This window comes from Littorina saxatilis, linkage group LG16 (genome assembly GCF_037325665.1).
Source record: "Littorina saxatilis isolate snail1 linkage group LG16, US_GU_Lsax_2.0, whole genome shotgun sequence".
In the NCBI taxonomy this organism is placed as follows: Eukaryota; Metazoa; Mollusca; class Gastropoda; order Littorinimorpha; family Littorinidae; genus Littorina; species Littorina saxatilis.
The window spans coordinates 47,028,384-47,052,795 of NC_090260.1; the positions used below are offsets into that span (position 1 = coordinate 47,028,384).

The 24,412-nt window shown below is 42.8% G+C and overlaps 1 protein-coding gene across 2 annotated transcripts in view; it reads right to left on the minus strand.

The window, feature by feature from the left end:
- Positions 1-506: 506 nt before the first annotated feature.
- LOC138949736 (uncharacterized) overlaps positions 507-24,412 on the minus strand; it is a 24,882-nt gene continuing 976 nt past the window's right edge. Inside the window, exons 2-10 of one of the 2 annotated variants that reach the window (XM_070321541.1) lie at positions 22,514-22,784; positions 21,964-22,075; positions 19,906-20,006; positions 18,494-18,574; positions 16,932-17,015; positions 13,827-13,904; positions 9,812-10,056; positions 4,759-4,918; positions 507-2,385 (exon numbers count right to left, since the gene is read on the minus strand). In XM_070321541.1, the coding sequence (XP_070177642.1) occupies positions 2,288-2,385; positions 4,759-4,918; positions 9,812-10,056; positions 13,827-13,904; positions 16,932-17,015; positions 18,494-18,574; positions 19,906-20,006; positions 21,964-22,075; positions 22,514-22,730 (1,176 nt within the window). In that variant the 5' untranslated portion in view covers positions 22,731-22,784 and the 3' untranslated portion in view covers positions 507-2,287. The remainder of the gene's footprint in view (positions 2,386-4,758; positions 4,919-9,811; positions 10,057-13,826; positions 13,905-16,931; positions 17,016-18,493; positions 18,575-19,905; positions 20,007-21,963; positions 22,076-22,513; positions 22,785-24,412) is intronic. The other variant, XM_070321542.1, reaches the window with a different exon arrangement.

Below are 24,412 nucleotides of genomic sequence, written 5' to 3' on the forward strand. Positions count from 1 at the left end.
TACACAACCCACATCATCTGAATTATGTAGACCAAAGCCTGATCCGGTGAAATTCATGTAACCGCACTGACTGACTGACTGTTAGTCCTCGCAGATCAGTTAGCCTATATCCTCAATTCCCTGGTTTTGTCAGGGCGCAAAGCACAGTACATTCACCTGTGGTCATTTTTTGACGAAAATAGGAATCAACCGACTCTTGTTGTGAATCATGTGCTTGTGCTTCCATAAATCCGCCTTAACCTTCGCCCGACCGGGTTATCGACTACACACGGAAGACATCGTGGGGCCGTGCGGACCCATGCTTCTCAAAGAAGGAAAAATATGCATATCCTTCCGTAGACCCATGCTTTCCAAAGAAGCAAAAACGTGCATCCCCTTCCGTAGATGCCGTGGTTAAATTTCCACGAGAAATAATTAAATTAAATCATTAATTTAATTATTACCGTGCGGAATAAAGCTTCTCAAAACAGGAAAAATGTGAATACCCTTCTGTAGACGTCGTGGGGCCGTGTGGACCCACATTGTTATGTATTAATTTCGCTCCACGCGACTTGCTTATTAACTCCAAAATTAAACAGATCGTAGAAAATGATGTTTAGAGCCAATACCTGAAGGTTTGTGACTTCTCTCCCTAATTTTTATGTAAGATCCTTCAATTTGAGATACATGGGTCCGCACAGCCCCACGATGTCTTCCGTGTGTAGTCTAAATTTGACCTTTGTTTTCTTAATTACTTCTCGCTGAAATTTAATGATCTTTTATGACATAAGAGCTTTTTATGTGTCTGAGGCATTCTTAAAAGCTCATTAAAAAATTCCAACTGGTTTAAGAGATATTTGCAATTAAACACCCTTCTGGGTCAACACGGACCCACAACGACCGGCGAAGGTAAAAAAGTATGCTTTCCTACAGAGAAAGATGTCTTACCCTGTAATTGGAACCTTTTATTTTATCATTTTAAGTTATTAAAAATCACAAGTTGTGAACATGGTTTTCAGATAGAGCACTTAATAACATTTACAGTGATATTCAATATGCTGTGACTTTTGTATGTTATGAACATATACAATTGTCAGAACTCTTCAATCTCTACACCCCCTCCCGTCAGCTTCGCTCCGCCGCCGACACTCGACTCTTCCGACTCCCCACAGTGCAAACAAAGACATGTGGCGAGAGGTCCTTCGCCTATCAAGCCCCTGTGACCTGGAATAGATTACCTCTGCCTCTCAGACACACAGATTCTCTCACTACATTCAAGACAAATCTCAAAACACACCTCTTTCAGCGCAAGTGATTTCCCCTCCAGCATCTCCCCACCCACCCCACCTCACCCCCTACCTAGTGCCTAAAATAACGTGTATATATATTTTCTGCGCTTTGTGTCAGCACTGTTTGTGTGTGTGTAAATAGTACTGTTGACACGTTTTTATATAGAAGCCTACTGTGGTTCTTGTGCTTAGGCTGTGTATTGGACTGTCACTGTATGCCTGCATTATTAGTTGTCAGTAATTATTACATGTGCTGATTGTTCTCTTTGCCTGCGCGCGTATAGTATGTTGGTTATGTTTGGTCATAGTATGTTTGCTTATGTTTGGTCGTTATCTTTGCCTGTGCGTGTATTGTATGTTTGGTCGTTTTCTTTGCCTGTGCATGTATAGTTTGTTGGTTATGTTTGGTCGGTTTCTTTGCCTGTGCGTGTATAGTATGCTTGGTCGATGTATGTATTGTAAAGCGCTAAGAGTAGACATTTTTCTAGAATAGCGCTATAAAAGTTTGCATTATTATTATTATTATTATTAATTGGTTTGAAATCACAGGCAACATTCTCAATAATTGACAGACAAACTGTATCTGACCTGGGAACCCCTGTTTTGCACTTGGAGTATTCTCAAACAAACTTGGTGTATTTTCAGAAAAATTAGCCTACTCCACACAGAATGTGAACATCCTTGATTCAAATATACTTCACAAGCGTCCGTCGAACAGTTAATTAAGTTTACCAATACATTTAAAACAACTGCTTCTTTCAATGTAAACTGACAAAACTGTAATCATATGTAAAAATACTGGATCGGCTTTGAGATGCGCCTATGAAGAAAAGTAGTCTAGGAATTTTTCTCGTCGTACTATTTTTACACCGACCATACTGATATTATTATAGACAATCATGCGTACAAAATACCTATGGATTCCCATGTCTGCTGTATGTATTTTACTCTACGCAGTCGTAGCCTACTGCATGTACCTACAAATGCTCTTCATTAACATTCCCTTGAAAACCAGGCAGCTACGGCTTCTGCCTGTCCCGTTGAGATGTCAACCACGAGGCCAGGGCCGCGTCCAGCTCCTGTTCTGTGACATTGGTGAACGTACGCCTGACTGCAGCTGCAAACAGAAAGATACAGAACCATAACAACCAAATCAGAGGCATGACGCCTGGCAGAAATGACAGCAACAGGGCAATATCCACAGCATTAATAGGATGTCCCTAGTTTTTAACAGTGTAAATCTCATGCACATAGGACACAGCCGCATTATGGACTATCCACAGCATGAAAGGGAGGTCCCTAGTTTCTATCAGTGTTGATCTCATGCACATGGGACACAGCCGCATTATGGACTATCCACAGCATTAAAGGCACAGTAAGCCTCCCGTAAACCATCACAGAGCTCCCCGAGCGTCTACATACAGTACAAGCGTACTTCCATTTGAACGCTCACCGAACGGGAACATCCTGGCTGCTTTCTGTCGAGCATGAGAAATTTTCAAAGAATTTATTTTCGTGGACTTGGTCCTAAACAACAATGGCGCCTCGTTTTGGTGCTGGACGGCTGTTATGAATATCCCGGAAATCACGCCCGGACAGTAAGCATCCCGTAAACCATCACAGATACTGTCAGGCTTTTACACACAGTACAAACACCCTTCCATTTGAACGCTCACCAAACGGGAACATCCTAGGTGCCCTACGTAAAGAGCGAGCAATTTTTAAAGAATTAATTTTGCAGATTGTCTCGAACACTTTTTGGACCCATCCTGAACTCAGGTCAAACATGAGTTACTTCCCTTCGGGTCTCATTCTATCTCTGTAAACTGGCGATAGCCGTGAATCGATGATTATCAAAATGTTTTTGGACCGTGGTGCGTTTTTGCGCTAGACCTTACTTTTAAAATCTAAATAATAAATTGACAGCTTGTTACACAAACATTCTTTAATCATAAAAGAATTCTTTTTTCATCAAGACAAGATTAGTACATTTCGAAGTTGTGAAAGTTTGAAAAAAGAAAAGCCCGGAAGCAGGGTCACGCAAGGGTCGTTGCAAACGACGGTTTATCAGTGCATATCGCCGTTCCTCTCAACAGTTAAAAGCCATCGCTAGAGTTCTTGTGAACCACAGCCGTTTGTTTCGTGCATAAAAACTTGCTATTGTAAATAAGCTCACATCGAGTCGCATTCAAATGACTAACTGACGACTACATTGTGAAAAAGGGAAACTGGATCACACGGGTTTACGATGGCTCAGGGGTAAGATAAACCACGCAAAAATAAATTCTTTGAAAATTGCTCGCTCTTTACGTAGGCCACCTAGGATGTTCCCGTTTGGTGAGCGTTCAAATGGAAGGGTGTTTGTACTGTGTGTAAAAGCCTGACCGTATCTGTGATGGTTTACGGGAGGCTTACTGTGCCTTTAATGGGATGTCCCTCGTTGCTATCAGTGTTGATCTCATGCACATAGGACACAGCACCATTATGGACTATCCACAGCATTCATGGGATGTCCCTAGTTTCTATCAGTGTTAATCTCATGCACATAGGACACAGCCCCATTATGGACTATCCACAGGATTCATGGGATACCGGCACTGTTGGCCTAGTGGTAAGGCGTCCGCCCCGTGATCGGGAGGTCGTGGGTTCGAACCCCGGCCAGGTCATACCTAAGACTTTAAAATTGGCAATCTAGTGGCTGCTCCGCCTGGCGTCTGGCATTATGGGGTTAGTGCTAGGACTGGTTGGTCCGGTGTCAGAATAATGTGACTGGGTGAGACATGAAGTCGGTGCTGCGACTTCTGTCTTGTGTGTGGCGCACGTTATATGTCAAAGCAGCACCGCCCTGATATGGCCCTTCGTGGTCGGCTGGGCGTTAAGCAAACAAACAAACAAACAAACAAACATTCATGGGATGTCCCTAGTTTCTATCAGTGTTGATCTCATGCACATAGGACACAGCACCATTATGGACTATCCACAGCATTCATGGGATGTCCCTAGTTTCTATCAGTGCTGATCTCATGCACATAGAACTTGAGGGTGGTCAAAATGTCCTGGCTGCAAAATTGTTAACCTGTCACAGATCAAAATTACAGGGTGACCCCCCAAGAATGCTTAATTTCTTCTGCAACTGTTCAACAAATTACATACTATTTGGTGTTCAGCTCAAATCACAAAGTTTCATAGTTTTTTTAGTTGACCAAAATAATATCCCTGCACGTTTTGGTTTAAGGACTTCAGATCTTGTCTTTTGCACAAGTTTTGAGGGTGCAGTGCCGTCAACTTTCACAAAAAGCTGGATATGCTATCATCAAAGACAGGTTATTTATCCACAAAATGAAGAAGAAAAAGCGTTGAACTGGAAGAATTTCATGTAAAAAACGGTCTAGTACTTTTCTCCGAATTGCTATACACACACTGACATCACACCACAACCCTAAATCAAATGTAAAACAAGAAACGAAAGTAATAAAGCAATTTAACTCACCAAACATTACCCTTTTCAGCGTTAAGTTTTTGAAGGGTAGCTTATCCTTCTGTCCATGATTGTTATACTTTCGAGCTAGAGGCGGAGCCAGTACTTTCCGAAGCACAGCCTTCAGGAATTTTGAAGGGGTTTCCCCACCCTCCAACGCAAGAGCTGCAGTCTGAAAGTTGATTAAAAAAATGACTCAGACGTAAGAGTCAAATTACAAGTCTCAGTCTGAGAACAGACGATTGTCGAAAAAAATGCCAGGATTTGAAAGCGTTGTTTGCAAACACATGGTTGACCAGTTAAAACTAATACGACAGCTAATAACTAAACTGCATCAGCATGCCTCTAATGTGTATGTTACGCAGTGTCCAATCAATATTACTTTTTCTTTTCGATTTATTTCATTGCCCTAGCACATGTGTCAATTTCACATGCAGCAAATGCCCTCAACCTCAAGCAAAACTCACATGACCTCAAGCAAAATACTTTGTCGTCTAACACTCTAGACAAGCAATCCAGCATTGCCGCAACAAATCAGTAACGTTGGCTGATGGGGTCTATGTCGACCAAAAGAATGGGATTCCCTGTAGGCGGACTTCCTGAAGGGGAATCCCACAGGTGGGAGTTCCTGTAAGCGTTTTGCCGATCTCGCTGAAAGTCACGTAATGCTTAGCAACATCGATAGAATTTGATGTTTTTCGATCCTTTCTCGTATTTCTAAAAAAGTTTGAGTATGGTTTGCAATTTTGATTTAAAGAAAAGCTTAAATCGATAACTAAATGACAGAAAATGCAGCTAAAATAAATTAGGCTACTCGTAATAACAACATTCTGCACACGAATTCAAGAGTTCTAACAGATTTTCTGTGGAACTGCCAATGTGGAAGGGGAAGTAACGCTAAGGTAACTCAAATAGCGCTACGGCAGTCACGCGCTTGGCACGAGATCGAGCGGTATCCTACTTCCCAACAGGAACTCTCACTTACAGGAAGTCCGCCTACACGGAATCCCACTCTTTTGGTCGACATAGACCCCATCAGCGTAACTTTGATGTATATATTTTTGAAAGAAGCGGTCAAAAAAGCGGTCGACGGGCGCAGTGGCATGGTGGTAAGACGTCGGCCTCCTAATCGGGAGGTCGTGAGTTCGAATCCCGGTCGCTGCCGTCTGGTGGGTTAAGAGTGGAGATTTTTCCGATCTCCCAGGTCAACTTATGTGCAGACCTGCTAGTGACTTAACCCCCTTCGTGTGTACACGCAAGCACAAGACCAAGTGCGCACGAAAAAGATCCCGTAATCCATGTCAGAGTTCGGTGGGTTATGGAAACACGAAAATACCCAGCATGCCTACTCAACGAAAGCAAAGTCAAGCTGACTATGCTCTCAGTGTATAGTTTGGGGAACCCAAATGGGCAAACGAGCTCACACGTAACCAGAAAATTCTGGAACGCTGAAGAAGAAGAAGAAAGAAGCGGTCACATTGAGCAGACCCATCCTGAACTCAGGTTAAAATGAGTTACTTTCCTTCGGGTCTTATTTATCCCTGACAGGATGCCTGTGTTTTCCTTCTCTGGAGAGGAAATCGACTTTTTACATATTTAGATCTTTTCGTAATGTGTTATTGATATAAGCAGATTCGCGATCGTCGATAATGATTTTTCATGGTGTTATGTAATTTTTAAACTACAAAGGAATTGATATGTTAAACAGTTTCAAGCGAGCTATCTTTCGCGGGTGTATTTACTGTGCAAACAACTCTAAATATGGCAAAAGTGTCACGTGATAATCAACTTTGGCTACGAAGCAGACGACACTTTTTTCCGTAACCAGTTGGGAGTGATTCAACAATATCACGGTCTCCTTCCCACAGCAGTCTCAACATTTCGACTTGTTGTAACCTTAGAACGATGTCTTTATCATAACTGTGAAGAACAGAACGGAGATCACTGTCGAAGTCGGCCAATCTGCAATCACTTTCGTCTCAGTTCGTCTATTCTCAGAATAGAAACATTAGCGAAAAAACATGGGAGATAACTCTGTATTCTTATTTTGATAGATTCCGCGCAGTAATTATGCATCCGGTCAGAGAGATATGCCGGCGATACGGCATGGACCGATGATGATCAGAATGGAGCGGACCCTGCATTACATACACAGCAGTCTGTTTTTCGCTGTGATCGTGTTTTAACTGGTTGACTATGTGTTTCTGGCTGTTTGTCTGAGGTTTTGTCAGCTGGACTCTTCTTCAACGCTTGTAAATCCTTTTTGTTTGTTACATTTAGTCAAGTTTTGACTAAATGTTTTAACATAGAGGGGGAATCGAGACGAGGGTCGTGGTGTGTGTGTGTGTGTGTGTGCATGTGTCTGTGTGTGTGTGTAGAGCGATTCAGACTAAACTACTGGACCGATCTTTATGAAATTTGACATGAGAGTTCCTGGGAATGATATCCCCGGACGTTTTTTTCTTTTTTTCGATAAATGTCTTTGATGACGTCATATCTGGCTTTTTGTAAAAGTTGAGGCGGCACTGTCACACCCTCATTTTTCAATCAAATTGATTGAAATTTTGGCCAAGCAATCTTCGACGAAGGCCGGACTTTGGTATTGCATTTCAGCTTGGTGGCTTAAAAATTAATTAATGACTTTGGTCATTAAAAATCTGAAAATTGTAAACAAAATTTTTTTTTTATAAAACGATCCAAATTTACGTTCATCTTATTCTTCATCATTTTCTGATTCCAAAAACATATTATGTTATATTTGGATTAAAAACAAGCTCTGAAAATTAAAAATATAAAAATTATGATCAAAATTAATTTTTCGAAATCAATTTAAAAACACTTTCATCTTATTCCTTGTCGGTTCCTGATTCCAAAAACATATAGATATGATATGTTTGGATTAAAAACACGCTCAGAAAGTTCAAACGAACAGAGGTACAGAAAAGCGTGCTATCCTTCTAAGCGCAACTACTACCCCGCTTTTCTTGTCAATTTCACTGCCTTTGCCATGAGCGGTGGACTGACGATGCTACGAGTATACGGTCTTGCTGAAAAATTGCATTGCGTTCAGTTTCATTCTGTCAGTTCGACAGCTTGACTAAATGTTGTAATTTCGCCTTACGCGACTTGTTTGTTTGCTTAACGCCCAGCCGACCACGAAGGGCCATATCAGGGCGGTTGTAAATCCTGACCGAGTTATTTTCGGTAAACGTCCATTTATGGAAGTTTTAAAGCACATGCTAATGGAGCACGAACAGCTCTCCCCACTGAATATTTCTTGAAAAAAATCTGTGTGCATTGTTAATCATCTGTGCTTGGGTGGATCAACATAATCATACCAGAAGACATTCATTAGCTGTCAAAATTAAAATAACGACCAAAAGCACATTTTGTAGTTTGTATAACAAATTGCCACAAAGACACTCGCACAATAACTTGCACAGAAGCAAGAAGCTTTCTTTCTTTATTTGGTGTTTAACGTCGTTTTCAACCACGAAGGTTATATCGTGACGAGGGAATGGGGGAGATGGGATAGGGGAAAGGGGGGAGATGGGATAGAGCCATTTGTTAAGTGTTTCTTGTTCACAAAAGCACTAATCAAAAAATTGCTCCAGGGGCTTGCAACGTAGTACAATATATGACCTTACTGGGAGAATGCAAGTTTCCAGTACAAAGGACTAAACATTTCTTACATACTGCTTGACTAAAATCTTTACAAACATTGACTATATTCTATACAAGAACCACTTAACAAGGGTTAAAGGAGAAACAGAATCCGTTAGTCGCCTCATACGACATGCAGGGTGCAGAGAAATAAGGATGTGGAAATAAAGGTGATGGATCCAGTCAGGTAGAAATAAGACAACAAGAAAAGAATTGGAAAACTGCAGGGAATAGTAGGGAGAGTTTTCTTGGAAGGAAATATAGGTGAAAGGACTGGTAAGGCAGAAATAAGACAAAAGAAGAGAAGAAACAGAACCGTTAGTCGCCTCTTACGACATGCTGGGTAGCATCGGGTAAATTCTTTCTAGTCCCAACCAATATGGGACTCCCCCTAACCCGCGGGGGGTGAAGCAAGAAGCAAACTACTTGAGACCAGGGATGGCCAAATCCACTGCCAGGTTGCTAGGGGCGAGTAAATAATCGCTGTGAAAATATAAATCTGACAATTATACATACTAACACTTTCATTGTCTGTCTGTCTGTTGATTACCGGGCTTGTTTTTTCTTTTTTGGTGTTCAACGTCGTTTTCAACCATTCAAGGTTATATCGCGACGGGGAAAGGGGGGAGATGGGATAGAGCCACTTGTCAATTGTTTCTTGTTCACAAAAGCACTAATCAAAAAATTGCTCCAGGGGCTTGCAACGCAGTACAATATATGACCTTACTGGGAGAATACCAAGTTTCCAGTACAAAGGACTTAACATTTCTTACATACTGCTTGACTAAAATCTTTACAAAAATTGACTATATTCTATAAAAGAAACACTTAACAAGGGTAAAAGGAGAAACAGAATCCGTTAGTCGCTCTTACGACATGCTGGGGAGCATCGGGTAAATTCTTCCCCCTAACCCGCGGGGGGATACCGGGCTTGTGGAATTTCTAGCGGGCTAGCGACTCTCTTGGAGTTACTCGCCCGGCTGGCGAGTTATTCTTAGCTTTGGCCATCCCAATGAGCCACACAAGGAACACACACACACATCAGCTACAGAGAAACATGCAACGGGAGCCCGGTAGCTCAGTTGGTTGAGCACTGGACATGTGATCCAAAGGTCGCAGGTTCTAATTCAGGCCGGGACAGACACGGGTCAACTTAATCTGCAGACTCAGAGACGGTATCCATGTTCCACCACCGTGTCACCACAGTGGCACGTAAAAGACCTCGGTTATTCTGCCGTAAGTGCAGGTGGCTGATAACACCTAAACACGCAGACACCTGGGTAGCGCGACTCTTGTTGCTGCTAGCTTTGTACCGGGAAGAAGCGACCCAAATTTCCCAGCAATTGGACAATAAAGTAAATTAAAAAAAAATTTAAAAATTAAAAATATGACAACAAACTACCACTGTGTTCCTGATGTCAGCATCCTGCAGCCGGCCTTCCAACTCTGTCATGTGGTCCAGTTGGCCAATAGGAAACACCATGTCCTGGGGGAGGGTAGGGGTCCTGTCAGCAGCCGGGCTAGGCTGGTTTGTTCCATCCTGACGTTGTTGTAGCTGCATCACTGCAGTGGCAAGACGCCGTACTTCATGGCAGACATCATTAAGTTTCTCGAGGAGCTGAACATACGCTGGGTCCGATGTACAATCTGAACAAATATTAAAAACAAAATGTGAGACTGAGCAGACAACAGGTGGAAAAAGAACGGTGGTAACTGGTGGGGAAAGCACAGGGTTTAACCTGGGAGAAAAAGGCGATGGGACATTTGTCCCCCTCAACCAAATTCCGATGGGACATAGTCGAAGGCAAGAAACGCCAAAGAGACCTGTACGCGTTTTTCACCAATGATGCAAAATGGTGCAATATATATGGTGGCGAATTAGCCCCTATATCGTATTATCCGTGTGTGTGTGTGTGTGTGTGTGTGTGTGTGTGTGTGTGTGTGTGTGTGTGTGTGTGTGTGTGTGTGTTTGTGTGTAATCCGATGTAAAGTGTACATTTAGTGGCGTAGTGGTACGTAATCTCAATGCACCCTTTGACGCACTGAAGGGAATTGTGATGGGACATTTTCAGATTGGCGCAGGGCGCACTAGTAAATGAAACCCTGAAAGCATAACCAAAGTGTGAGCAAGATAAGCAGTATGCATCTCTTCTAATGTGAAGCAAATCATTGTCATTCTACAAGACCGATCTCTCCTTTTTTCAACAAGGTTTGGCAAACAAAAAACAAATGTTCTAATGGGTTATTCTATAGAGCTAGTTACAATTTTGTGACATACATTTTCAGTCCATTACTGCATATCAAATGGCAACAAGTAAGTATCATCACATTTTGTCATCAACATTTCTGTTAGAATATGATATGATAAAGACGTACGACAAAAATAAAGTCTACACTTTCTATCTTCTTGTATTTTTATTATGTAAGTATCAAAATCCATGTTACATCCTCTGGCTTCAAGTTACGCAAGTTATTTATCTATACATTCATACACTCAAATTGTGCAAGTACGTGTATGCATTTTTTTTCTGCAGACCAAGATATCAATCAATCAATCAATCATTATGAGGCTTATATCGCGCGTATTCCGTGGGTACAGTTTTAAGCGCAGGGATTTAAAAAAAAAATTTGTTTAATGCAATTTATATCGCGCACATATTCAAGGCGCAGGGATTTATTTATGCCGTGTGAGATGGAATTTTTTTTACACAATACATCACGCATTCACATCGGCCAGCAGATCGCAGCCATTTCGGCGCATATCCTACTTTTCACGGCCTATTATTCCAAGTCACACGGGTATTTTGGTGGACATTTTTTATCTATGCCTATACAATTTTGCCAGGAAAGACCCTTTTGTCAATCGTGGGATCTTTAACGTGCACACCCCAATGTAGTGTACACGAAGGGACCTCGGTTTTTCGTTTCATCCGAAAGACTAGCACTTGAACCCACCACCTAGGTTAGGAAAGGGGGGAGAAAATTGCTAACGCCCTGATGACCCAGGGTCGAAGTCGCAACCTCTCGCTTCCGAGCGCAAGTGCGTTACCACTCGGCCACCCAAGATATGTTTCAAACCATAATTAATTCATGGATTTGTACAGTCAAAATGTCTAAGTGCAATAAAGAAATACCACTCATTTACATGGTTTCCACTGGTACACAGCTCTATAGTACCCGCCATAAAAATGTAGGCAGATGTGTTTGAGGGCAGATCTTTGTGACAAGACTGTTTATTGTAAAACCCATTTATTCCCCTCTCAGCAAACAGATTGAGTTTACATGAGGTAGTGTCTATACAGTGGAACCTACAATACAGACACCCCTGAAATTCAAATTCATAAAATCAAGGTTCCCGTGTTACCATTGACAACATTTGTTCCTCTTCTTCTTCTTCTTCTTCGTTCGTGGGCTGAAACTCCCACGTATTTACGTGTATGACCGTTTTTACCCCGCCATTTAGGCAGCCATACGCCGCTTTCGGAGGAAGCATGCTGGGTATTTTCGTGTTTCTATAACCCACCGAACTCTGACATGGATTACAGGATCTTTTCCGTGCGCACTTGGTCTTGTGCTTGCGTGTACACACGAAGGGGGATAAGCCACTAGCAGGTCTGCACATAAGTTGACCTGGGAGATCGGAAAAATCTCCACACTTAACCCACCAGGCGGCCGCGGCCGGGATTCGAACCCTCGACCTTCCGATTAAGAGGCCGACGTCTTACCACCACGCCACAGCGCCCGTCATTCGTTCCTCTATCTTGTTTAGCAAGAACGTTATGCAGACCTGGGAACCCCTGTTCTGCACTTGGAGTATTTTTAACAAACTTGGTGTATTTTCAGAAAAATGACCATACACCACACAGAATTAATTTTGAACATCCATGATTCAAACATGCTTCATACACGCACCATTAATTAAGTTTACCAATACTTTCCAAACTATTGCTTCATTCAGTGTTTTCTGGCAAAAACAGAAATCATATGTCAAAATACTGGATCATCATTTGGATGTTTGTTTGTTTGTTTGTTGCTTAACGTCCAGCCGACTACGCAGAGCCATATCAGGATGAGGAAGGGGGGGATGAAGGGGGCCACTTGTCAAGCGATTCCTGTTTACAAATGCACTAACCCATTACTTGTGTCCCAGCAGGCTTTAGTAAAACTAAATTAATACCTACTGGAAGATTACCAGTTTCCAGTATGTTAAAATAGGCTTAACCTATCTACTGCTGGACTTACATCAGAACACTAACAGATTAAACTATACATGAATCGCGAGACAAGCGGCAAGAGAAGAGATTTTTGGAAAAAATACAGGTGAATGAGCAAGAAGGCAGAAAAAAGAAAAGAATTCATGAAGAAAAAGAGAGCATGACAGGAAAGAGGAACCAAAAATCTACCTAACAGCAAACTAGAAAGCTCCTGCGGTTCCAAAAACAGGAGGGGCCTTTAATTTCATAACCGCAGTGCCCCACTGCGGGAATCATTTGGATGTGCTTGTGAAAAAAATATAGTCCAGAACAAGACAATTACATTGTTCAGCATGCCATAACATCCTTTTTACCAGGATATGTGAGTACAACTGACTATTATAGATACAAATGTGGTAGTTATTTCTAATGACACATAAAATGCGTTGTGTCTGAGCAATTTTGATTATTTGTCCATTTTAATGCAGGAACCTGGATTTTGTGAATTTGAGTTTGGGGGTTGCCTGTGTATGAAATTCCACTGTACAATCACTGCCTTTTGCAAGATCAATCCAATTGTTGAATATGGCAGGGGAATGAACGGCCTTTCTAATCATATAACTGGTTTTAAAATAAAACGACCTCATTACAAAGATCTGCCCTCAAACGCAACGCTTAGTTTTTTATGACACGTGGTATAGAAAATGACATCTATACAAACAATCACAAATAACTGTCAACTTTGACGGGCGCAGTGGTAAGACGAAGGCCTCCAAATCATAAGGTCGTGAGTTCAAATCCCTGCCGCCGCCGCCTGGTGGGTTAAGGGTGGAGATTTTTCCAATCTCCCAGGTCAACTTATATGCAGACCTGCTAGTGCCTTATCCCCCTTCGTGTGCACACGCAAGCACAAGCCCAAGTGAAAAGGAAAAGATCCTGTAACCCATGTGAAACTTTGGTGGGTTATGGAAACACAAAAATACCCAGCATGCTTCCTCCGAAAGCGGCATACGGCTGCCTAAATGGCGGGGTAAAAAAGGTCATGCACGTACAATTTCACTCGTGATAAAACATGAGTGAACCCATGAACAAAGAAGAAGACTGTCAACTTTTGTAGAGTTCTTTCTTTATTTGGTGTTTAACGTCGTTTTCAACCATTCAAGGTTATATTGCGACGGTTTTGTAGAGTGGCGACTTTATCTTCTATAAACAAACAGCACTCACCCCTCCAAGGTAGTGGGCTGCTCCCAGTCCCATGGCGCCTGCGGCCTACAGTAGACTCAGCCATGCTGACATCATTGCCTGTACACAATATTTGTCAAATCATGAAAAAGCGCCAGAAAAGTTTATCACAGATGTTCAGCAGCAAGACCAAAAAGGAAAGAAAAGCAGAAAATGACAAAAAACACACACACACACACCTGGGTCAAGCTTCAACAAGGACATCAGATAGTAGCCATTAATATTGAAAATGGTACTTTTTTCTGTATCACTGAAAGTGATATTATGAACAACATATTGTTAGGGACGTAATACAAAAGCACACTCACAACATTATCACGGACAGAACCACTTCCCTTTAGATCTGCACATATGTTTAAACTGTACACGCACACACACACACCCATACACACACTGACACACACACACACACGCCCACACATACACTGACATACACACCAACACACACACGCCCACACTACAGCAGTCACGATCACACCATCACACGCAGGGCAGACATGAGGTAAAACAAATGACAATCATCTATTAAAAGAAAATGTACAAAGAGTGGTCTAAGATGCTGGTGGAAGGGTCTACACAGAATACAATTTTATAATCTAATGCATAGTTAGAACCCTAACTGTATCAGTAATGAAAACATTATTGCTGTTGAAACACCTACAATCCATTTATTATGTGTAAAATGAGCCAATTGTCATAACTGCAGTATTTGTAGAACCACACAAGGACAAGCATGTTTAAAGCTCACCTCGGTAAGATGGGGAATACCCTGGCCTGTGATGTTTAAAGCTCACCTCGGTAAGATGGGGAATACCCTGGCCTGTGATGTTTAAAGCTCACCTGACCTCGGTAAGATGGCAAATACCCTGGCCTGTGATGTTTAAAGTTCACCTGATCTCGGTAAGATGGCAAATACCCTGACCTGTGATGTTTAAAGTTCACCTGACCTCGGTAAGATGGCAAATACCCTGGCCTGTGATGTTTAAAGCTCACCTCGGTAAGATGGGGAATACCCTGGCCTGTGATGTTTAAAGCTCACCTCGGTAAGATGGGGAATACCCTGGCCTGTGATGTTTAAAGCTCACCTCGGTAGAATGGGGAATACCCTGGCCTGTGATGTTTAGAGCTCACCTCTGTAAGATGGGGAATACCCTGGCCTGTGATGTTTAAAGCTCACCTCTGTAAGATGGCGAATACCTTGGCCTGTGATGTTTAAAGCTCACCTCTGTAAGATGGGGAATACCCTGGCCTGTGATGTTTAAAGCTCACCTCTGTAAGATGGCGAATACCCTGGCCTGTGATGTTTAAAGCTCACCTCTGTAAGATGGGGAATACCCTGGCCTGTGATGTTTAAAGCTCACCTCTGTAAGATGGGGAATACCCTGGCCTGTGATGTTTAAAGCTCACCTCTGTAAGATGGGGAATACCCTGGCCTGTGATGTTTAAAGCTCACCTCTGTAAGATGGGGAATACCCTGGCCTGTGATGTTTAACTCTTGATGTTCTGTAACGTTTTTTGCATGTCCCAGTGCAAATCCTATAAGGATTTGGGAAAAAGAGACAAAATTTGGGTGTGTTCAATAAAAAAATCATATTTTTATTGTTTATGGATGGATTTACTTGATATTTTTTTTGACCATTGGGGAATGAATGTACTTTGCATTTATGAAAGATTTCTGTTTTTGTGTGATAATTACTTGTCATAAAAAATCTAATTAATTAATAATTTCAGGTAAAAATAAATTATGAAATAAAATAAAAAGCAATGAAGGTGTTGTGTCTGTGTTTTATGTTGGTTGTCATGCACTGTTATCTTATGACTAAAAATAACACCAACTTGACTCTTGGGGAGGTAGTTATCACAGGTAAAATCCCAGGTAAAGTATCCACGTAAAATCCAAAAGGGCATCCCGTTTTTGGCCTGCGTAGCGTTCAGTTTCATTCTTGATTTTTTCAATGAAAGCCAATGGAAACAGCTGGTAAAAATAGTTGACTGCTTCAGCATTGTATGGAAGAGGCTGTGTAGGGCCCACACTTTCTAGGAATGCATCTTCCTCCCACTGTTCGATGTTTCCACACCATTGTGCATTCTCGTCAATGTCATCATCTGCGGATGATTCGTCCAAACTTAGAGGTTCAAAATCACTCAAATCAGCTGTGTGCACGCTTGAAACCTCGGAAATTGATAGAACACTCTGTCCACTATCATCATCACCACCATCGAAGTCATTCTCCACATTTCTTGCCTCAAACCCGTGAAAAGACGTGTCACTATCACTATCACTCGTCTCCATGTTGAATTTTGAAAGCTAACACAAAAAATCCTAACAAAATCCGTCCACAAAAATCGAAATCACATCCAAAAGTCCTGGAAAAAATCCACCGGCTGCCATGACATGTACGTTGAAGGACTAAAGCTGTTTTCCAATGCAGGAGAGCATCGCAAGGCTGGTAACTCTTGTTTAATGACACTAGCAGAGAACAGGCGGTATGGGGCGGTATAGGATGATAGGTAAGGAGCGGTATGGCGCGGTAAAGGACGTTAAGAGTTAAAGCTCACCTCGGTAAGATGGGGAATACCCTGGCCTGTGATGTTTAAAGCTCACCTCGGTAAGATGGGGAATACCCTGGCCTGTGATGTTTAAAGCTCACCTCGGTAAGATGGGGAATACCCTGGCCTGTGATGTTTAAAGCTCACCTCGGTAGAATGGGGAATACCCTGGCCTGTGATGTTTAGAGCTCACCTCGGTAGAATGGGGAATACCCTGGCCTGTGATGTTTAGAGCTCACCTCTGTAAGATGGCGAATACCCTGGCCTGTGAAGCTTACACGCCGATCGTCATAACTGCAGTATTTCTAGAACCACATAAGGACAAGCATTTTTAAAGCTCACCTCGGTAGAATGGGGAATACCCTGGCCTGTGATGTTTAGAGCTCACCTCTGTAAGATGGCGAATACCCTGGCCTGTGAAGCTTACACGCCGATCGTCATAACTGCAGTATTTCTAGAACCACATAAGGACAAGCATGTTTAAAGCTCACCTCGGTAGAATGGGCAATACCCTGGCCTGTGATGTTTAAAGCTCACCTCTGTAAGATGGCGAATACCCTGGCCTGTGAAGCCGAGGCACCGGAGCCTTACGGGGTGTTCGTCTTGGAACCGAATACTGATCTGTAAACAGAAAGTGCAGTCAATGAGCAAACATAATCACATCAGCTAACAACACATATAGGGAACACAGACAAAGGTCTTTCTTTTCTATATTTGGTGTTTAACGTCGTTTTCAACCGTTCAAGGTTATATTGCGACGGGGAAAGGGGGGAGATGGGATAGAGCCACTTGTTAATTGTTTCTTGTTCACAAAAGCACTAATCAAAAAAATTGCTCCAGGGGCTTGCAACGTAGTACAATATATGACCTTACTGGGAGAATGCAAGTTTCCAGTACAAAGGACTTAACATTTCTTACATACTGCTTGACTAAAATCTTTACAAACATTGACTATATTCTATACAAGAAACACTTAACAAGGGTAAAAGGAGAAACAGAATCCGTCAGTCGCCTCTTACGACATGCTGGGGAGCATCGGGTAAATTCTTCCCCCTAACCCGCGGGGGGTAGACAAAGGTCAGCAAGATGATGAGACAAATATGATCATAACGAGACACTTAAAGGGATAACAACAACAAATGGTCAATCTTCTGGCCTGAAACTAAAACAGCACTGAAAACCCTTTATCACCAAGACTACAAGCAGTAAGACGTGGCTAGCCCATGTCCGAAAATATAGATGGATTGCACTCGTTGAACTCATTGCCTAATTCACATACACCAGTTTTCTTTCATCCTGATCACCCATGCAGAGGATATTTTTCATTCCAGAAAAGACGAGGAACACAATGCATTTCTTTTTACATCTGTCGATAAATGACAACGTTTAATGAGCACCACCGCCCTGGGTTAAGTGTGGAGATTTTTCCGATCTCCCAGCCAGGTCAACTTATGTGCAGACCTGCTAGTGGCTTATCCCCCTTCGTGTGTACACGCAAGCACAAGACCAAGTGCGCACGGAAAAGATCCTGTAATCCATGTCAGAGTTCGGTGGGTTATAGAAACACGAAAATATCCAGCATGCTTCCTCCGAAAGCGGCGTATGGCTGCCTTAATGGCGGGGTAAAAACGGTCATACACGTAAAATTCCACTCGTGCAAAAAACACGAGTGTACGTGGGAGTTTCAGCCCACGAACGCAGAAGAAGAAGAAGCACCACCGCCCTAATCACAATTTCGGGTCTCTGTTTAAACCAACCCTAACCAAACACATGACAGTGATCTTTCTCACCTAGACGCTTCTGAGGATTACCAGAAGCCTCTGTTAACTCATTGTCTCCCAGGTACGGATATATCCGTACCCACTCATATGGCTCTATCTGACCTGGTACGGAAATATCCCCTCAGACTGTTAGCTTCAGTTGCCTCCTTTTACGTCGATCTAACGCCTGCATTCCAGCGTGTTGATACACAGTTTCTACAACTCTAGAGTGACCTGCACAGCTGGTCTCGGCTAAAACAAACTTGGTCAACATAGGTGGGGTAGAAAGTGTTAAACAGAGAAACAAGGCACTCACTAACTCAGTATATAAATACTAACCCAACCAATTGTTTTCAAAAGCCTGGACATCGGAGGTCACTCTTGGCACCCTGGGTGGCCTTCGGGCTAACTTTGACCTGCCTGAAAACGACCAACGAATGAACCATGAAAGAATAATCTACATCAATTAAAATATATATCCCTACAACACAAAGGAAAACAACCCAAATGTGTGTCAGTTGAGACCTAGCTCCCTCCTTTAACCACTTGCCTGCCTTAGGACGGGTATACCCGTCCTGCGCATGTGCAGCCGCAGCGCCTTAGGACGGGTTTACCCGTCTTGACGGTTCCGGGATTTTCCAGAAGTGCGATGTCACTGCTGACACAAAAATAGCAGCCAATGGCTTGGTAGGATACCTCATTCTCATGAATAATCATAAATGGTGACGCGGTTTTGCGTCTGAATGCTATTTTCGGCCTTGGCGACAGGATAGGGGAGAGAAATCTCGACTCGTCAAAATGGCAAACGGTGAAAGTCGACCGGGCCACGGTAGGGAAAAACAAAGCCGGACTGACGCTACAGGGGGTGCAAATGACTATGGATACTGACAGGGGAAGGGGGAGATCTTCTTTCGGACGATTCGTTGCAAACAGGTAGATGATAGTGATTATAATCCTTTCTTGGAGCGAGCAAAACAGCCACCTGTGTTTGATCCACAGGCACCGGAAGATGCGCCGGACTGATTTTTCAAAAGTTCATATTTAAACATCATTATAAGCCAAACTAATTATTATTTCCATGATTAGACACTAAAAACAGATTCTTGGTTCAATTTCCCTTAAAAATAACATAGGTTTTACTTACCTACCTACTGCCAGTTTGGAACTAGAATTTTTTGTGAATTATTACACCCCGAACTCCAATATTCCCTGGCAGTCAGGAATGCACATACGCAAGTTTTGATTGGCAGCGTAAGGGTTAATCAAACAAATAAAAAAAAGTCACAGAGAAATAGACACCATGTGGGGTAAATGTGGTCAGCACCAGTTGTAAATGACACAACTTTTCAAACGCTTACCAAACTATGCTCACACACAGTTAAAACTAATATAAAAAAAATGCAAGAGAAGAAAAATTCTTAAACGCAATGAGGCAGAGAGAGCGTTGTTAAGATATCAAATAACCAAAGGGAAGTAATCGCTCTTAATGTGTAATGGAGTGAGCGAGAGTTGTACGGAGGATGAAATTCGCTTGTTCATTTCAATGCTTCTTATTCTCTCAGGTGCCAGGAGAAAGGTTCTGTACAACTCTCGCTTACTCCATTACACATGTCATATGAATAAAGAGCGATTACTTCCCTTTGGTTATTTGATAGCAAGAGAAGAAAAGTAAAATCCAGTAGAAAAAATAATTGCCTGCCAAGAAATAAGCCACAGCGGAAGCTAACAAAGAATGAAAAAACAGTACCTACCACTTACAGTTCTTTCAGCATTGTCACCGAAATCATCGGGCCGAAGAAGCACCTGCTCCTTTTCAAGCACACCACCCTCCCTTGCAACAATAGGCGCAACTCTGAAAAAAGAAGAGCAAACGCTCGATCGAGTCACTTTCGCAGTTCTGAATATTATGACCTTGAAAAAGGTCAAAGGTCACCAAAGCAGACGTCAAAGTGTAGAGGTCACTGGGAGTCACGTTCACATAAAATTTGAGCCCGGTCACTTTTATAGTTTCCGAGAAAAGCCCAACGTTAAGTTGTGTGTTGCCGAACAGAAAAGGCTAGTTATCTCCCTTGTTTTTCTGATAACGTTCGTAAAAGGCTACAGATGTAAATACTTTGATGTAAAGAATAATCCTACAAAGTTTCAATCACATCCGATGAACTTTGTCAAAGATATAAAATGTCTAATTTTTCCTTTGACGCTGACCTGTGACCTTGAAAAAGGTCAAAGGTCAACGAAACCATCGTTAAAGTGTAGAGGTCATTGGAGGTCACGACTAAACAAAATATGAGCCCGATCGCTTTGATAGTTTCCGAGAAAAGTCCAACGTTAAGGTGGTGTCTACGGACGGCCGGCCGGCCGGCCGGACAGACTAACACTGACCGATTACATAGAGTCACTTTTTCTCAAGTGACTCAACAAGAAGGGCAAAGCCCATACGACTCACATGCTTGACCTTGACCTAGCAATGACATCATACACTAAGAACTGCTTTACACATTTTTCCTACCAAAATACATGTGACCTTGACCCAAGGTCAAGGTCATCCAAGGTCACGCAACACAAAGCTGTTAATTCAAGACATAGGAAGTACAATGGTGCTTATTGGCTCTTTCTACCATGAGATATGGTCACTTTTAGTGGTTCACTACCTTATTTTGGTCACATTTCATAAGGGTCAAAGTGACCTTGACCTTGATCATATGTGACCAAATGTGTCTCATGATGAAAGCATAACATGTGCCCCACATAATTTTTAAGTTTGAAACAGTTATCTTCCATAGTTCAGGGTCAAGGTCACTTCAAAATATGTATACAATCCAACTTTGAAGAGCTCCTGTGACCTTGACCTTGAAGCAAGGTAAACCAAACTGGTATCAAAAGATGGGGCTTACTTTGCCCTATATATCATATATAGGTGAGGTATTGAATCTCAAAAACTTCAGAGAAAATGGAAAAAATGTGAAAAATAGCTGTTTTTTAGGCAACATTTATGGCCCCTGCGACCTTGACCTTGAAGCAAGGTCAAGATGCTATGTATGTTTTTTGGGGCCTTGTCATCATACACCATCTTGCCAAATTTGGTACTGATAGACTGAATAGTGTCCAAGAAATATCCAACGTTATCCGGACGGACGGACGGACGACTCGGGTGAGTACATAGACTCACTTTTGCTTCGCATGTGAGTCAAAAAGAACAGGCACATAATGCTATCAACATTGCATCCAAAGAATGAGGCAGGTGTGCAATGCAATGTCTGAGACGAGTTGCCCAGAGCGGTTCGCCTCGGGTTGCCTGCACTGCGCATGACAGCAAGCCGTTTCTTGGGGCAGTGCAGGAAAGCGCTCGCGAAGCACTGAGCGAGCGGCTTTGGAATATGCTCGTCCACCGCGCGCTTCGTATTCCAAGATGGCGGCGGTGTTCAAACTGCAATGCCGTGTAGCGGTCGTCTCGGCATGGTTTTCGACGTGACCCGAGGGATCCACCGCTTTTCAAGGTTCAGGGACTACTCCAGCTAAATTTCCCATCATAACGACGTTCTCTCTGACGATTTCATCGACCGAATCGTCTGCTAAGCAGAAGTACAACTTTTGTGATATACATCTTGCAGCATTTCGTGCCTTCTTCGTCGCCATCTTGAAGCGATTTGCCTCGTTATGAGCCCGTTGCATAGACCAATCTAGAGTGACTTTGCTCTGAGCGGGCCGCTGGGATTCTGAGCGACGCATGGCTGGTACAGCGAAGCAACTGGCAGCTCTGATAAACCTGCTTTTATAAGGAAACAGACCAGAAACTGAGGACAACCTACCTGGCAGACTGGCTTTCCGTGCACTCCGGGCTAGCTTCCCCACTGCTGGAGGAACTGAAGTCGGTGTGAAACTCTAGTCTTCTAACATTGCAAGAGCAGGCTTCATAGTCCGCTGAAAAAAAATACAAACACAGTTGCAAATTTAACACATCACATTTATAAGAAGTAAAGAAGAAGTGAACAATTCAAAAACATTATGAAGTATGTATGTTCATCAGTGATTAAACTTTAAAGAACAAGGTACTCAGCATCTCTATATCCTGTATACCAACAAGTCAGGGTACTGACAAACACCATTTGTGTCTGAAAGACAAAATCTAAATCACCATGACCTTCTCTCCTTAGTGACAGAAACAATCAACTATACCAAAGACAAATACAAATAAAAAACAAGGTTCTGAAAACTGGTTTTAGTGTTAATCTGATCAATAGCAGAATATGAACACAACCCATCTTGATTGAATTACAATTGACAATCACAGCAGGAATAGCCCCAACAAACAGCTACATTCATTTGATTAAATAAAAGCAAATTAAAAAATAAACTTACTTGATTCAAACTTGACAGTTCCCTTGTAGTGAGGCCACGACGGATCTGGTAGTCTTGCTAGTGGTGGTTCTTGTGCATCTCTTTCTGGGTTGACCTCTGTCTCTTGTGAATGTTGCTCCGTCATGCACTGTGACACTGGTAGTCTTACCAGTAGTGGTTCTTGTGTATCTCTTTCTGTCTTGACCTCTGTCTTCACTGTCCGCTCTTCTTCCTCCATCCTGTCACAGCCGCTCACTGTCGGTCTTGGTTGGCTTCTGTCGTCTGACTGCTGCTGCAACAATAAAAGTCAAGGATCACTTAAACAATGTGCTGGCTCCAACTCAGACACAATGTTTCTCCTTCAAACATCAAATGACCTTGCATAGAAACCTGATACAGCGGAACCCCCGGCCCCCTTAAAAAACAAATAATCTGTCTGTGGAGATGTAAAAAAGACTCATTTAATTTAAAGTTAAACACACACACATACTATACACACACACACACGCACATACACACAAATCACATGCATTTACTGATTTAGATCTGTGTAAAAGATTTATTAATCAATATGTGTGGGGGTGTCTCAAAAATTGTTAAATTCAGAAGAAGAAATATATGCATTGATATCATAAAAGATCGCTCAGCAGCATTGTTATGACAGAAGCAAAGTCTACTGTAGACACTGTGTAGTGTTACTGTTAGTTCACAAGCAACCCAGCGAAATTCTACCTAAGAAACGGTACTTCCTCGCCCAAATCGCCAATTAATTCTTGTCTTAAAGAAACGGGGAACAGGTTTTCCTTCTAAATTGCATGTAAACGAATGCATCCGTACAGTTTATTCCGTGACTTCAAAGGTATCTTGATCTTGATCTTGATGAATTACGCTGCTGGGTACCAGAAGACTGGCATAAATGCAGCGGGGGAGAGTGCGGCAGCCTAATGGTGGTGGACGGCTGCTAGCTTGGCTTTAAAGATGCCAATGCTTTTGGAGGTTACAATATTGTCCTCAAGCAGATTCCAGTCTTGTGCCGTCTTCACAAAAAAGGAGTTCCTAAACTGATCAGTGCGGCCTTGGGGCACTGAATAGGGTCTAGAATTGTTTCTTGAATACTGTGAGACGATGTTGGATGTGTGATGGTCAGAGTGTCTCACTGGCCTGATTTTACGGCCTTGCTTCTGCTCAGTTAAGAACTGGTGTGATGGTAGTGCCGGTACCAGCCCCTCAACCACCCTATAGAAGAACGTCAGACGGAGTTGTTGACGTCGCTGTTGCAGAGGTTGGAGTCCAGTTTTCTCTAGGAGTCTGGTGACGCTGCCGGGGGTCGACGACCTGAAGTCGCCTGTGATAAACCTTGATGCTTTGCGTTGTACGCGTTCGATGCAGTCAATGTCTTTCTTCAGGTAGGGGTCCCAGACAACCGCCCCATACTCCAGGAGGGGACGCACAAGGGAGAGGTAGGCCTGCTGACGCCAACGAGGCGGGCAGCGTTGGAGGTTGCGGCGGAGGAAGCCAAGGGTGCAGTTAGCTTTTTTAGTGATAGAAGAAATGTGGGGGCTCCATTTCATGTCGTCTGAGAGGAGAATGCCAAGGTAGGGTGTGGATCTAACGTTTTGGAGGATGCTGTTGTCCAGTTGGTAGTAGAAGTCAGAGGATTTGTTTATACTGAGGATATAGCATTTAGAGGCGTTGAAGCGCATGCCCCAGGTAAACCGCCCACTCTTCGAGGTCTTGTTGCAGGGATTGGTGGTCCGTGAAGGAGTTTATTTCCCTATAGAGCAGGCAGTCGTCGGCGAACAAGCGGACGTGGGACGATACGGAGGCTGGCAGGTCGTTAATATGGACAAGGAAGAGTAGTGGGCCGAGCACCGTCCCCTGCGGGACGCCAGAGTCTACTGTAGTTGATTCGGATGAAGT